At 43.7% G+C, this 17,172-nt stretch overlaps 1 protein-coding gene across 4 annotated transcripts in view; it reads left to right on the top strand.

The window, feature by feature from the left end:
• The window catches only part of HTR7 (5-hydroxytryptamine receptor 7), a 65,593-nt gene that overhangs the window by 34,330 nt on the left and 14,091 nt on the right, over positions 1–17,172 (top strand). For 2 of the 4 annotated variants that reach the window (XM_050959520.1, XM_050959521.1), the window contains exon 2: positions 4,773–5,522. In XM_050959520.1, the coding sequence (XP_050815477.1) occupies positions 4,773–5,522 (750 nt within the window). Of the gene's footprint in view, positions 1–4,772; positions 5,528–17,172 lie in introns of all 4 variants that reach the window. The other 2 variants (XM_050959523.1, XM_050959522.1) reach the window with 1 other exon arrangement.

Below are 17,172 nucleotides of genomic sequence, written 5' to 3'. Positions count from 1 at the left end.
TGGTGTGCCGAGTCTTCATTTATTCACTCTAATTTAAGGTTTAGCGTGCCAGTAATGTTAACGTTTTTAGAAGGTCTCTTTCTCTAAGCCCTTGCTTTTCCTTGCTGAGTTTTCCAACGTCTGGCAAGTATTTGGAGCTGCACACAGACTTCTGAGTGATCAGTTGTTAACAGGCTCCAAGAAGGACGGAGGACAGATTTCATGTGTGAAAATACCTGTTCACGTGGGTATGTGGGTCCAAATGCTGAAAGCATTGCAAACACAATTTTCTTCAAACAGTTAAATTTCACTAGCAGCGATGTCCAGTGGGTCAGAATAGAGGCCCCATGATCTCTCTCGGTAGCTTCAAGTGCACTCAGCAGATCTCCAAACTTTGATGCCCACAATTCTGAGCTTTTTAACGGAATGAGCTGCATTTTGAAATCTTCAACACCCATCCACTGAAATACAGACAAATCCAAGTCGCTTCCGTTGAACTTTTCAGGTTTAATTAGAACAGAAAGCATTGGACCAAATCGCTGGAAATCTTGAAATCTGTCAGAAAATTCTGATTCCAGTTCTTGCATGTACATTCCAATCAATCATCGACATTGACACTACAATGTGTCGATAGCTTTTTTATGTGCTGGAAGTAGCAGAAAGTCAAGGTTCGAATACCCTGAGAAAAAACTGCTGGTTTTACAACAAATACCTTCCAGGCTTCATAAAGATCCAGAATCATTTGCCCTGCACCCTGGAGACAGAGGTTGAGTTCGTTTAGGTGAGTGGTGATGTCTGTTAGAAACATGAGCTTACACAGCCATTTGTCATCCAGTTCGGGGTAGTTTTGTCCTTTTTCCAAAAAAAAGGCCTTGATTGCATCAAAACAGTTTACAAAGCGCACCAAAATGTTGCTACGACTTAGCCACCAAGTGTTGCTGTGAAGTGGAATGTCGTTATAAGCACTGTCCATCTCTTCTAGCAGTGCTTGAAACTGTCTGTGAGCCAAAGCAGATTGAGCGACAAGGAAGTTCACAAATCGCACCACTGTATTCATCACATTATTAAGCTCTGAATTAGAAATTTTTCTTGATGGATGATACAGTGAAATTTGACTGTCGGGCAGCCAATTTGATCTTCAAGTAACTTTAAAAATCCCTTCTGTTTTCTAACCATGGCAGAGAACCATCTGTTGTGTCACAAAATATTTTTCTGTTGTCAACTCCTCGTTCTTCAAAATGGTTTACAAAACTTTCCACTCTATCTTCCCCCTTTGTTGTGCCATCCAGGGGTTTTAGGCAACAAAATTCCTCTTGGATTTCACCGGAAGCAATATCTTGCAACAACTGCCAAACATGGAACGTCATTTATATCCATGCTCTCATCAACTGCAACACTAAACACTGCTGTGTCTTTTAATGCAGTTGTCTGCTTTTCATTAAGGTTTTCTGCTATTTTGCTTCTGTGCCTCTCAACTGTTCTGGCAGAGACAGGCAGTTCTTTTATTCTAGATATGATCATGTCTTTATTTGGCTAATCATTGAACAAAACCTCTGAATTTCTGAGAAAAACTTCTTTTATATATTCCCCACCTTAGGGTGACCAGATGTTAAGGGGAAAATATTGGGACCGCTGCAGGGGGGTCGTTTTTTTTACACTCACCCATCTGGGAATTCAGTGGCAATTTGGCAAAGAGCCCTTCAGTCATGGACAGTCTTCAGTGGTATTTCAGCGATGAGTAAAAACCTCGCCACCAAAGACAGAAGCACCCGCCACTGAAATACCGCCGAAGACCGTCTGCAACTGAAGGACTCTCCGCTGAATTGCCGCTGAAGACCAGGAAACAAAATATTGGGACAAATGGCGTCCCGACTGTACTCTGATCAGGATGCGGGACAAACTCCTCAAAATCGGGACAGTCCCGATTTTATCGGGACATTTGGTCACCCTACCCCACTTGTAAATGGCTTTCTGTTTTTTGCAATGCACTGTGCAGTCTTGTAACTTCCTTCTGTGGCTTGATTTTTACTTACACTTAAGGATTTAAAAATATTGCTTTGCTTCTCATAACCTGCTGCTGCAGGATATCTACTACAGCATGGTCGTTCTTTTGAATGAATCCAAATGTCTGTCCAAGAAGGCTGAAATGAATGGACATCTAACTTTGCTTTCTTAGGAGCTGACATTTTGTCAAATGTAGCCCTCAACTCACAGTGGAAAAAAAAATCATGACAGACGGGACTTGCAACATCAAATGCAGTGCACTGTTCCACGTGCCATGATAGTGATGTAAGCAGCAAATCAGGACTCAAAAATATCCTGGTGGTGCCGGAACAATTTTTAAGGTGGGGATGCTGAGCTGTGCCCCCTCTTGCCCCTGTCTGCACCCCTCACTGCCCCAGGCTGGGGTCAGTGGGTCACAGCTGGGGGTGGCTGCAGAGCACCGGGTCGAGACCAGGAGCAGAGTCCCAGGCCAGCAATGGAGCCACCTGGACTGGTGGCTGGGACCCGGGCCGGCAGAGGGAACCCTGGCTGGCAGGGGGCCAGCAGATGGAACCCCAAGCTGGCAGCAGAGCCCTGAAGCTGGTGGCCAGGACCTGGGCAGTGTGAGTGCCACTGAAAATCAACTCTCATGCCGCCTTTGGCACGTGTGCCATAGGATGCTGACTCTTGCCCTAGTCAGCTCTCCATCCAAGAAAGGTAACAGCTAGAAGCCTGAGTGTGGGTGCCACTGCTGAACCACTGAATGGAAATACAGGTTCAGTTGCCCTGAACTGTGAAGCTGCATTACAAGTGACTTTTGATTAATGTATCAGAGGGGTAGCTGTGTTAGTCTGGATCTGTAAAAGCAGCAAAGAGTCCTGTGGCACCTTATAGCCTAACAGACGTTTGGGAGCATGAGCTTTCATGGGTGAATACCCACTTGGTCAGATGCATGCATCTGACCAAGTGGGTATTCACCCATGAAAGCTCATGCTCCCAAACGTCTGTTAATCTATAAGGTGCCACAGGACTCTTTGCTGCTTTTTTGATTAATGCTCAGTCATGCTAGTAATTTAACTCAGTTGAGGCTAGCAGAATTTAAACCCCAAAAAGTAGTCCCATTGGCTTCATTGTGAGTGTGAGCTGTTGTACCTCACCCATTTATAGTGCCAACACAAACCTTAAATGTTTCAGCTAATAAATAGCCATTTTGAAAGTTCCTCGGTCAGGCACTTTCTGTCCCGTAACAATTGAACTCCAGACCCTTTCAGTATGAACTCTAATTTTTACATCTTGGAATGCCTTGGGGAACTTTCTGTTCATCATGGTGGCACAATCTCCAGCCAGTGATTTCACAGAATAGAATTCTCAATGACATCTACGGCTTGTCTATAGGACTCCAAGACCTAGCAGGAGATAATATTCTAATGCAAAAGGTGAGAGAGAACGAAAACAACAAAAATACTATAACTTTTACTAGTATCTATGTTACAATATGCGATCACTGATCATGGAGGTGCAATTCCAGCCAACCACAATAACCATTCTCAGCCCACTCCTGATCCAGACTTCAGAAGTACGGAATGATTTGACTAGAAGCTCACTGTAACTGGCCAGACCAGGGTGTGAAGGATATGATACAGTTACCAAAGTCTACCTTTCACACTCCTGTCATGCCAGTGATGCTTAACGTCAGTGATGTTGCTGAGTGACTGTTGCCACCGGATTCTTACTTAAAGAAGTAGCATTAGCCATAATTTGCTACCTTGCAATTACGGCACCAGTGTGGCACTTTACAGTAGTCTCACCATCTAAATGGAACTTGAGTCATAAAAGTTTCTTAGAATAAAATATTTGTATTCTAAGTTCAACAACTAACATTTAAGAAATATTTACAACATGGAAACCTGACAGTAGACTGCATTTTATTCATAAGCTCTGTGACAAACCCTACTGTTTCTATAGCATGTATGTAATTTCTTTTCTTAGTCTTTTATAATCCTAAATGTAATAACTTTTATCAGTTATAGGTAGATGCCTTTGTTCTCAAGCATTGTTGAATTGAAAGTTGTAATGTATTTTTATTTTGTTTAATTAATAAACAGTTGATGTGAGTGTTGAAGAAATGGCATTTCTTTCTAATTATATAATCATAAAATGTATTATTATGTACTACTAAAATGATCAAATCATGGAATACAATGGCAAAGTCTGTTGTTTCTCTTGGAAGCACAAAGGTAAGAGTAAAACAGTGTATCCTATCCAGTTTAGTGGCATGGATCTATACACTTTATTTAAAGAATACCTCTTGTAAAATCACTTATATTGCTCTAAGCACAGTTATAAGTCAAAATGTAAAAGAGTAATTGCTTCTTTGGGTGAATTGTAGACTATGTACCAAGGGTTAAATTCCAGAAGTTAAATAAGTAAAAACCCAACTTTCAGACTCTTTTATAAAAAAACTTTTGTAAGCAAAAAATGATTTCTGTCTTTACATAATTAGAAAGATTCTACATCTGGGGTGAAATCCTGGCCCCACTGAAGTGAACAGGAGTTTTGGCATTGACTTCAGTGGCACCAGGATTTTACCCTAGGAGAATAACTGTCTCTACAGGAAAGCAGGTTCCGCCTGTCCTAAAGGTGATTAAGTTGACATGAATTAACTGCAAGTTTGAAAAATTGCAGAAGATAGGAATAGAGAATGTAAAATAAAATCTAAAATATTTATTCAATCACTTTATGGCAGGCCACATGAAATAGTTTACCCATAAATCAATGAACCATGTAGTAACTCTACCTTATTGTTCTAGGTACCTTGGAATAACAAGACCACTTACATATCCTGTGAGGCAGAATGGAAAATGTATGGCTAAAATGATCCTGTGTGTATGGCTCCTCTCTGCCTCCATCACCATACCACCGCTTTTCGGTTGGGCCCAAAATGTGAATGATGAAAAAGTTTGTTTAATCAGTCAAGACTTTGGTTACACAATTTACTCCACTGCGGTTGCATTTTATATCCCGATGTCAGTGATGCTCTTCATGTACTATCAGATTTACAAGGCTGCTAAGAGGAGTGCTGCTAAACACAAGTTTGCTGGTTTCCCACGGCCAGAAGAAAATGAAGGCATGGTTTCTGTGAATGGAGTTATAAAGCTACACAAGGAATCAGAAGAATGTACAAATTTTTCACGACTCCTTAAACATGATAGGAAAAACATTTCCATCTTTAAGAGAGAACAAAAAGCTGCGACGACCCTGGGAATTATTGTTGGGGCCTTTACTGTGTGCTGGTTGCCATTTTTCATCCTTTCAACTGCTAGACCCTTTATCTGTGGTACAGCATGCAGCTGCATCCCATTTTGGGTTGAAAGAACATTTCTATGGTTGGGTTATGCAAACTCTCTCATTAACCCTTTTATATATGCCTTCTTCAATCGGGACCTGAGGACAACCTATCGCAATCTACTACAATGCAGATATAGGAATATCAACCGGAAACTATCAGCTGCAGGGATGCACGAGGCTCTGAAGCTTGCGGAAAAGCCAGAATTTGTGCTGTAAGGTCACTTATCCCTTTTTACAATAATTCACTGTTTTATACACATTTTCTTTTAATTATGAAGAGACAGCTAATCAGAGAAACTGCCCTGATGAAATCATTAACTATCTGTAAGACACAGCTACTAAACTTAGTCCTAAGCGCCACAGTTTTTTGCTGTAGAAAGGACTAGGCCCTAGAGTATTTGGGATTTTAGCATAAACCAACCCTTTCCACTTTATATTATTATAAAAGGAAACAATGTAAGACAAAATTGGACTGGGGAAACTGTATTATTTGGGATCATTATTATTTATATGTTTCAGATTGGTAGCCATGTTAGTCTGTATCAGCAAATACAATGAGTCGTCCTTGTGGCACCTTAGAGACTAACAAATTTATTTTGGCATAAGCGTCTGTGGGCTAAAATCCACTTCATCGGATTCATAGAGTGGACCGTACAGTAGGGAGGTATAAATATACATTGACTAAACCGGATAGTCTCTACGCAAAAGAATAAATGGACACAAATCTGACATCAGGAATTATAACATTCAAAAACCTGTAGAACACTTCAATCTCCCGGTCACTCAATAATGATTCAAAGTGGCAATTCTTCAACAAAAAACCTTAAAAACAGACTCCAATGAGAAACTGCAGAACTAAAATTAATTTGCAAACTGGACACCATCAAATTAGGCCTGAATAAAGACTAGGTATGGATAGGTCACTACAAAAACTAAATAAATTAGTTAGTCTCTAAGGTGCCACAAGTACTCCTTGTTGTTTTTATAAAAACTAATTTCCCCTTGCTAAATACTCACATGTTCTTGTCAACTGTTTGAAATGGGCCACCTTGTTTACACTGGCCTCACTAGCACTACAAAAGTGATTTCCACTCCTCCTTATCAACTGTTGAGAAATCCACTTCCAACTTAATTGAATTGGCTTGTTAGCACTGACCCCTCACTTGGTAAGGCAACTCCCATCTTTTCATATGTTGTGTATTTATACCTGTCTATTGTATGTTCCATTCTATGCATCAGATGAAGTGGGTTTTAGCCCACGAAAGCTTATGCCCAAATACATTTGTTAGTCTCTAAGGTGCGACAAGGACTCCTCGTTGTTTTTATTATTTATATATAATAATTTTATTCACTTGATTACCTGTGAATGAACATCAGTGAAGGTTACTATCACTTTTGTACACCTTCCAATGAAACAGTATTTATCACTGTGAAAAAATACACATTGATTATATGGATCAGATCATCTGCTGGTATAATTTGGTGAAGGTTCAATGATGTTATGTTGATTTATGCCAGCTGAGGATCTTGCCCCCACATCTCTAACTTAACATGTGAAACTGGTATATAACCTATTTTAAGACCAGGAAAAGGAAATCTGGCCCTTCCCTGACCCTGCTTAATCTAACTCTTCTGATTTTATCAGCTGAGTCCATCTTCTCTAATTTACACTTAAACTCAAATCTAGGCTTCTATTGGCCTGACAGTCTTTGCTCAACAACAGTAGTGAATTGTCTGAGTTTATCACAGTTTTCTACTTTCTAGAGCTCATCTGCTAGTTTGTGAACCACTCTTCTGTATCAAATATAAATCATATTTTGGTCACTACTCATATGATTACCTATTTTTTCCCTCAAAAATTATTAAGTTTTGTCAGAATCTCTTTTTCAGTAATGCATTCAACTTTGCCTAAAAACTTGGACATTTGTTCTATTTGTTGCCCTGTGCAGCAGCCTCTCGAAGGGCTTGATCCTGCTCTTATCAAAATCAATGGCAAAATTCCAACTGACCTGCATGGAGCAGGATCAAGCCTTTTATCAATAATATACTTTCTGTGGAATGATGATCAGTACTGTGCACAATATTCCAGGTAATACTCAACAAGTCACAGTACAGTAATGGTCTCAGGGTGTCAGATTGTTCATTTTGCTTTCTGTCCCTTGCTAACACACACATAGTTTGCTCTATTTATTAGAGCTGTGCACTTAGACTATAGATGTTCAGTTTTACCCAAGATAACTCCCAAATCCTTTCCTTATCATTGTGTTGGATGACGGTTCCATTTGGCACCTATTTCTTATCTTGATCTCTTCTTCCAGGTTAACTATTTTAAAGTTGTCTACAGTGGTCACGTTTGCCATCTGCTGACCCAGTCACCCAACACTGGAGTATTCTCTTCTTCTTACTGATCTCTTTGTGTTCACATGAATGAATATTAGAAACCACTACATCAACTGTGTGTTTCTACATTTTGCAAATTTTAAGCTTAAGAAAGGAAAACTTGGAGCTTTTGTAAAAGAAATCTCAGGAATAGCTAATATTGTATCATTGCCAATTAAACTCTTTCTATTATTTCACAGTTTTAATACTCCCAATATTTTTTAGAAAAAGAATTTCTGAGGAGAAAGCACACTCATTACAAAGTAGTTTCCATCACTACAAGTTAGCAATCAGGTCATCTCATACATTCTATTATCTTATAATGCCGAAATGTATTCTGGGCTAAATTCTGCTCTAACATTCACCACATTAAACTAACTTTAAATGAATTCAGTGGTGTTAATTGAGACATAAACCAATGCAGAATTTGTCCCAGTCTTTTTGTATAGAGTTTGTAAAGTCACTGGAAGTGCACAAGCTTGCAGGCAATAGCTGATGTTTACCAGATACATAGGTGTGCACCAATATTCCCTCACTACCTTGCTCACATGCATGGCTGTGCACCCTGCTGGCAGGCTTCATGCACAGTTACGTTTGAGCCATTCAAGAGACCTTTATTTGCCAGGAGGCATCCGCTTCCTGCTGGAAGAAGGGGCTTAAGGGCTCCCACTCCACCTGCTGTCTTCTGTCTGAAGTAAAGGCTTCCCCATCCTCCCCATCCTCCCATGGAAAGAGTGAAAGTAGTGAATGATAGTGGTATGTGTGTGAGTGAGAGAGAGAGAGATGTCTCTACTGTGGTGATAAGTATTGATACAAAACCCTAAAACAGATCACATCTCTCTCAGACAGACAGACAGAAAGTTCAGGGAGGTTATACAGATGGAGAGAGGAAAAGGAAATGAAAGGGGACAAGGAGCGTACAAGGAATGTAAGTTATAAGAGAAATAGATGAGGAAAGACAGCTAGTAAATGGACAGGAAGGAAGATGAAAAAAATATGTGAATAACAAATAAGATGGATAGAAAGGGAAGCAGCATAGCCTGGCGGAGAAAATGGGGGTGGGAGAGATTGGACTCCTGGGTTTTAAATTTAAGCTCTAGTAGTTTTTGTTCCGCGCAGAGGGAAAAAAAGTTAGAGGCAACCTGGGCACTCCCATGAATCTGAGGGCAGAGACATGAACTGATCTAATTTGCATCCCAGGTTAAATGACTGGAGCTGCACAGGTGCTGAGAACAGAATTTGACCCAGAATGTCGAGATGTTATGTACAAATGGTACTGGGGCTGATGTTGCCATAAATAAATTTTCATATATAACATTAAATGAATGATTTTGACCTCAGACGTCACCTATCTGCCTAGACATATGTTTTAACTAAGATTAACACAATTTAAGGCCAGTTTATTTTTAACTGGGGAGTGCCTAAAGGTAAGTACCTAAATCAATATACTGAAGTCAATGGGAGCTGCAGGTACCTTTAGTATCCAGCTTTATGTCCCCACATCTGAGAATTACGGCTTAAGTTTTTTCAGCAATCTGATCCTCAGGTGTGGGGATTCTTGCTGCATCTGGGAGGTGTTTAGAAAGCTCCTTGTTAAGCAGAAAGGCCGAAAGACTTCTGAAATACCAAGTAAAAAGCTAATTTTGTTGGTATTTTGGAATCTTTACAAAATATTTTTGTATTTGATACTAAAGGTTCAATCTGGTCCTCTGGACCACAGGGCAGCATAGGCTGGAGAGGAGAAAAGCACAGAAGGAGCCCTTTCACCCATGTAAACACTCCGTCAGTATCTCTACAGAGGGCTGTGGCCACTTTATAAAGCAGGCCTATGCATTCCATCTCAAAAGGGTTGAGGTCTGCCATTAGAAGTTGCATCTAGCCCTTGCTCCACAGCTGACTAGTATATATATTGTGTGATACAGCATGGCCAGAGGGCAGCAGGAGAGTGTTAGCAGGGAGCCTTATTCCCTGCAAGGGGAGGAAGGTTTGTTATAGATTAACTAGAGCACCTGAAGCCAATTAGAGCACCTGAAGCCAATTAGAGCACCAGCAGTCAGTCATGTGATAAAACCCCCTGCTTCAGCCAGACAGTGTGGGAGTTGGAGCAGGAAGGTTTGGTTGGAGCAGAGAGCAGTTTGAAGGAGTTGGAGAAGAGAACAGTATTGAAGAGAGACAAAAGAAATGTTTGGAGGAGTGCTGCGGTGGGCTGAGAAATCCAAAAGAAACTCTAGGTAAGGGGCACCTGGCTTGTGTAAAAGGAGGGCAAGAAGCCCCTTCCCAAGCTGAAGGGCAGGAGAGGGAAGTAGCCCAGGAGAGGGAAGTTCAAGTGGTTCACCACAAACCTCAGGGCCCCTGGGTTGGGACCTGGAGAAGAGGGTGGGCCCAGGTCCCTCCCTCTCCACTCCCCTCCTCAAGGACACTAGTGGGGTAATTAAAATACCGATTCAGAGGCAAGCAATGGCACCCTGAACCTTCCCCAAAGAAGAGAAAGCACGAGACCCAGCATAACAGTACTGGCAATTTGCCACACGTGGTGTCAGGAGTGGGATTTGCGTGTTGGGGACTTAGTCCAGGGTTAGGCAAAACCCTCCCATCCTTAAGATGGACAACGTGGTCAAGGCCCTTCTACAAGCCACCGTGGCCCAGCAGGAGGCTACCCAGGTCCAAGCAACAGCTCAACAGGAGGTGACTAGAATGCAGCAGGAGACCGATCATCTGTTGATGAGTCAGGCTGCTCAGGACCGAGCCCTGCTGAAAGACCTGGTGAACAGATGAAGGCCCTTATGGAGCAGAATCGCAACTGTGAAGGGACCTGGACCATACGGGCTAGCCATTGCTTACAGAAAATGACACGGGAGGATGATGTGGAGGCATACCTCCTGGCTTTTGAAAGCGCAGCCCTGCGGGAGGCCTGGCCCTGAGATCAATGGTCTGGTATCCTTGCCCCACTCCTGTGTGGGGAAACCCAGAAGGTCTACTACGATATGGCTGCAGCAGATTATTCCCAGCTAAAGGCAGAGATCCTGGCCAGGTTCGGAGTAACGACGGCACTGCGAGCCCAGAGGTTCCATGAGTGGAAATATACAGAGGACAAGACACCCCGATCACAATCGTTTGACCTGATCCACCTGACCCAGAAATGGCTGTGCCCTGAGGCCCTTAGCTCTGAGAAGATGATGGAGGTACTGGTATTGGACCGGTATATGAGGGGGCTACCACCAGGTCTCAGGTCTTGGGTTGGCCAGAATGATCCCTCTACCTATGATGAATTGGTCTCCCTCGTGGAAAGACAGCTGGCAGCCCGCGAACTGTTCCAGACCCCAGGCGGGGAGACATGGCAATCCAGGAAGCCAACCCCAAACCCAAGGCCCCGAGATGTCGAGAACTATAGGAGAACTGTAACCAGGAGGAAAGACACTGAGGAATGGCTCGAGGCCAGGAAGGGACCTGGGGGTTTGGGAAGAGAGGTGGGGGGCCAGCCAAATAGCCCCAGGCAGAGGGTGACAACTGGAATAAGGGGGCGGTGTTATGAGTGTGGGGAATTGGGGCATTTAGCAGCCCAATGCCCCAACAAGGAAGAACCTATGCAGTGCAATCTGGGGGATTACGGGGAGCAATGTGGCCTAATCGGCCTGTAGGGGTCACAATGACCTTACATGGATATACCACACCAGTAAAACTGAATGGTATAAAGACCATAGCATTAATAGATTCCGGGAGTGCTGTCACGCTGGTCTCGGGGAAATTGGTAGGAACAGACCAACTAACCCGGGCCAAAAACACAGGGGTAGCGTGCGTACATGGCACTGTGAACTTTTACCCTACAATTCCGGTACAGATTGAGATCCAGGGAAATACTACCAGGGTTTCTGCAGGGGTGGTCCCCAAGCTCCCCTACCCTGTTTTGATTGAGAGAGACTTCCCCGGGTTTGAAAGCTTACTTACCCCAGTAGATCCAGGGGAGGGTAGCAACCTCCAGGCTGAGATGGAGGCAACTACAGATAGCCTCACCCCAGTGTTTGCTGAATTTGCTCCAGAGTTATTCTCATCCCCTGGAAAACCCCGAAGATCTAGGCGAGAACGAAGGGCAGATAAAAGGTTAGGGACCAGGATTCTAGCAGCGAATCAAAAAACTTCCCTTGTGGGTAGGCGATCCCGCTCAGGAGACCAGGAGATAATTCAGGCCAAGGAAGACTCGGAGGCGGTTCCTAGCCCAAGTGGGAGCACCCCAAGGGGAAGAGTAGAAATAGGCCCCCTAGAATTAGGTCAGTTCGGTACTGCACGTGAGACTTTTGGGCAGGACCAGGCCGAAGATCCATTATATGCAAACGTGAGGGAGGAGGTAGTGGAAGTAAATGGTGTGCCTGTGGAAGGAAAAATCAAAGGCCCAAGGCCATATTATGTGCTCAAACGCGATCTTTTGTACAGGATAGAGCAAATACGAAGGGAAGAAGTAGAGCAACTCTTAGTCCCACGGAAACACATAAGGGCAGTACTAGAGTTAGCTCACAGTCATCTATTTGGGGGACATCTAGGGGTAGACAAGACACTGGATAGAATCCTAAGAAGGTTTTATTGGCCAGGGATACGCGCAGAAGTCCAGCATTATTGTGCCTCCTGCCCTGAATGCCAGTTGCATAGCCCCCGACCTCACTTGCGGGCCCCATTAGTACCTTTGCCTATTATTGATGTCCCTTTCGAGAGGATAGCCATGGACATAGTGGGCCCATTAGAAAAATCAGCACGAGGCCACCGAAACGTACTAGTCATCCTTGACTATGCCATGCGGTATCCAGAGGCCATTCCTTTAAGAAACCCCACATCCAAGGCAATAGCAAAAGAACTACTACAGGTTTTTGCCAGAGTGGGCTTCCCTAAGGAGATCCTGACAGACCAGGGAACCCCGTTCATGTCAAAACTAATGAAAGACTTATGTGCCCTGCTCCGCATCCAGGCCATACGGACCTCAGTCTACCATCCACAAACAGATGGACTGGTCGAGCGATTTAATCGTACCCTTAAAAGTATGATCCGGAAGGTGGTAGCGCAGGATGGAAAAGACTGGGATACCCTTCTACCGTATCTAATGTTTGCTATACGGGAAGTCCCCCAGGCATCCACGGGTTTTTCTCCCTTTGAACTATTATATGGACGCCACCCACGCGGGATATTAGATATCGCCAAGGAAGATTGGGAGGAACAACCCAACCCAGGAAAGAATGTCATTGAGCACGTGACACAGATGAGAGAGCGAATAACTCGAGTAACTCCGATAGTACGGGAACATTTGGAAAAAGCACAAGAGGCCCAGCGGACATATTACAACCGTCGGGCGAAAGTATGGAGATTTCAGCCGGGGGAACGGGTGATGGTGTTAGTACCGACAGCAGAAAGCAAACTTCTAGCCAGCTGGCACGGACCATATGAGATAGTGGAAGCCATTGGGGAAGTGAACTATAAGGTTAGACAACCAGACCACCGAAAGCCAGAGCAAATATATTTGGACTTCAACTATCCAGATATATGTTGGGAAAATAACACTGTGGGGCACAGACTATCCAATAACTTCCTGGACTGCATTGCAGACAACTTTTTATTTCAGAAAGTTGAAAAAGCTACTAGGGGGGAAGCTGTTCTAGACTTGATTTTAACAAATAGGGAGGTCCTCGTTGAGAATTTGAAAGTAGAAGGAAGCTTGGGTGAAAGTGATCATGAAATCAGAGAGTTTGCAATTCTAAGGAAGGGTAGAAGGGAGTACAGCAAAATAGAGACAATGGATTTCAGGAAGGCGGATTTTGGTAAGCTCAGAGAGCTGATAGGTAAGGTCCCATGGGAATCAAGACTGAGGGGAAAAACAACTGAGGAGAGTTGGCAGTTTTTCAAAGGGACGCTATTAAGGGCCCAAAAGCAAGCTATTCCTATGGTTAGGAAAGATAGAAAATGTGGCAAAAGACCACCTTGGCTTAACCACGAGATCTTGCGTGACCTACAAAATAAAAAGGCGTCATATAAAAAATGGAAACTAGGTCAGATTACAAAGGACGAATATAGGCAAATAACACAGGAATGCAGAAGCAAGATTAGAAAGGCAAAAGCACAAAATGAGCTCAAACTAGCTATGGGAATAAAGGGAAACAAGAAGACTTTTTATCAATACATTAGAAGCAAGAGGAAGACCAAGGACAGGGTAGGCCCACTGCTCAGTGAGGAGGGAGAAACAGTAACAGGAAACTTGGAAATGGCAGAGATGCTTAATGACTTCTTTGTTTCGGTCTTCACTGAGAAGTCTGAAGGAATGTCTAATATAGTGAATGCTTACGGGAAGAGGGTAGGTTTAGAAGATAAAATAAAAAAAGAGCAAGTAAAAAATCACTTAGAAAAGTTAGATGCCTGCAAGTCACCAGGGCCTGATGAAATGCATCCTAGAATACTCAAGGAGTTAATAGAGGAGGTATCTGAGCCTCTAGCTATTATCTTTGGGAAATCATGGGAGACGGGGGAGATTCCAGAAGACTGGAAGGGGGCAAATATAGTGCCCATCTATAAAAAGGGAAATAAAAACAACCCAGGAAACTACAGACCAGTTAGTTTATCTTCTGTGCCAGGGAAGATAATGGAGCAAGTAATTAAAAAAATCATCTGCAAACACTTGGAAGGTGGTAAGGTGATAGGGAATAGCCAGCATGGATTTGTAAAGAACAAATCATGTCAAACTAATCTGATAGCATTCTTTGATAGGATAATGAGCCTTGTGGATAAGGGAGAAGCGGTGGATGTGATATACCTAGACTTTAGTAAGGCATTAGATACGGTCTCACATGATATTCTTATAGATAAACTAGGAAAGTACAATTTAGATGGGGCTACTATAAGGTGGGTGCATAACTGGCTGGATAACCGTACTCAGAGAGTAGTTATTAATGGCTCCCAATCCTGCTGGAAAGGTATAACAAGTGGGGTTCCGCAGGGGTCTGTTTTGGGACCGGCTCTGTTCAATATCTTCATCAACGATTTAGATGTTGGCATAGAAAGTACACTTATTAAGTTTGCAGACGATACCAAACTGGGAGGGATTGCAACTGCTTTGGAGGACAGGGTCAAAATTCAAAATGATCTGGACAAATTGGAGAAATGGTCTGAGGTAAACAGGATGAAATTCAATAAAGATAAATGCAAAGTGCTCCACTTAGAAAGGAACAATCAGTTTCACACATACAGAATGGGAAGAGACTGTTTAGGAAGGAGTATGGCAGAAAGAGATCTAGGGGTCATAGTAGACCACAAGCTTAATATGAGTCAACAGTGTGATACTGTTGCAAAAAAAGCGAACGTGATTCTGGGATGCATTAACAGGTGTGTTGTAAACAAGACACAAGAAGTCATTCTTCCGCTTTACTCTGCACTGGTTAGGCCTCAACTGGAGTATTGTGTCCAGTTCTGGGCACCGCATTTCAAGAAAGATGTGGAGAAATTGGAGAGGGTCCAGAGAAGAGCAACAAGAATGATTGAAGGTCTTGGGAACATGACCTATGAAGGAAGGCTGAAGGAATTGGGTTTGTTTAGTTTGGAAAAGAGAAGACTGAGAGGGGACATGATAGCAGTTTTCAGGTATCTAAAAGGGTGTCATCAGGAGGAGGGAGAAAACTTGTTCACCTTAGCCTCCAATGATAGAACAAGAAGCAATGGGCTTAAACTGCAGCAAGGGAGATTTAGGTTGGACATTAGGAAAAAGTTCCTAACTGTCAGGGTAGTTAAACACTGGAATAGATTGCCTAGGGAAGTTGTGGAATCTCCATCTCTGGAGATATTTAAGAGTAGGTTAGATAAATGTCTATTAGGGATGGTCTAGACAGTATTTGGTCCTGCCATGAGGGGAGGGGACTGGACTCGATGACCTCTCGAGGTCCCTTCCAGTCCTAGAGTCTATGAGTCTAAATCTACCACATCAACTTACTGAAGCCCTGGCATGACATAGAGACGTATCTGGTCATTCGAGGAGCTCTATCTCAGACAGATGACCCACAGAGACAGGTAAAGATATCTCCTGAATTAACCCCAGAACAACGAACAGAGGTCATTGAAATGATCCACCGGAACCAGGACGTATTCTGTACACAACCGGGCCAAACAACACTAGCCCACATCATATTGTCACCAGCCCTGGAGTAAGGGTGACGATAAGACCATACTGAATACTGGAAGCTAAAAGGGAAGAAATTAGGATGGAAGTGAAGAAGATGCTGGGGGTCATTGAAGAATCCCACAGCCAGTGGTCCAGTCCGATCGTCCTAGTCCCCAGGCCTGATGGCACCCTGAGGTTTTGTAATGACTTCCGGAAATTGAATGAAGTGTCTCACTTTGATGCCTACCCGATACCACGCATTGACGAGCTAGTTGATCAGTTAGGCAAGGCCCGATACCTTACCACTCTGGATCTGACCAAAGGATATTGGCAAATTCCCCTGGCCAAGGATGCCAAAGAAAAAACTGCCTTCTCTACACCCGATGGCCTATTTCAATACACTGTCCTCCCTTTCGGACTCCATGGGGCCCCTGCAACATTCCAAAGACTTATGGATAAGTTATTATGACCCCATGCCAAGTATGCCGCCGCCTATTTAGACAACATAGTCATACATAGCCCTGACTGGGAAACGCACCTAGAAAAAGTAGAAGCAGTGCTGGACTCCCTGCGAAAGGCCGGTCTCACTGCTAACCCTCTCAAGTGCGCGATAGGACTAGCTGAGGCCAGATACCTTGGGCATGTAGTAGGGAGAGGTTTGGTAAAACCCCAGTGGAACAAAGTGGAGGCAATACAAGGTTGGCCTCGACCAAACCGCAAAAAGCAGGTCAGAGCATTTTTAGGAATAGTAGGATACTATCGGAGATTCATCCCTCATTTCCCCACAAGAGCAGGGCCATTGACAGATCTGATAAAAGCTCGGGGCCCCGAAATAGTGAAGTGGACTGATGCGACAGAAGAAGCATTTGCAGATTTACAGACAGTCCTATGCTGCCATCCAGTACTCATAGCCCCAGACTTCGAGAAGGAATTCATCCTAGAAACGGACGCCTCAGAGGTGGAGCTCGGTGCCGTCCTTTCCCAGATGGTAGGGGAGGAGGAGCACACCATCTTGTACCTCAGCCGGAAGCTCCTCCCCAGGGAACAAAAGTATGCGGTTGTCGAAAAGGAATGTCTGGCGATAAAATGGGCTATGGAGACTCTCCGCTACTATCTCCTGGGGCGGCGGTTTACCCTCTTGACAGACCACGCCCCGCTCCAGTGGATGCACAGGAACAAGGAGAAGAACGCCAGAGTGACGACGTGGTTCCTCTCTCTGCAGCCTTTCCATTTTTGGGTCCAGCATAGAGTTGGAAGCCAACATGGCAACGCTGATTGCCTATCGCGATGGCACTGCCTCTCGTCCCAAGTAGCCCAACCCTTTGGTGTTGAGCGGGGGTAGGGGGGGAAGTGTGATACAG

This window comes from Gopherus flavomarginatus, chromosome 6 (assembly GCF_025201925.1).
Source record: "Gopherus flavomarginatus isolate rGopFla2 chromosome 6, rGopFla2.mat.asm, whole genome shotgun sequence".
NCBI classification, from domain to species: domain Eukaryota; kingdom Metazoa; phylum Chordata; order Testudines; family Testudinidae; genus Gopherus; species Gopherus flavomarginatus.
Note: the sequence above shows the minus strand (reverse complement) of the source record. Positions and strands in the feature narration are given on the sequence as shown.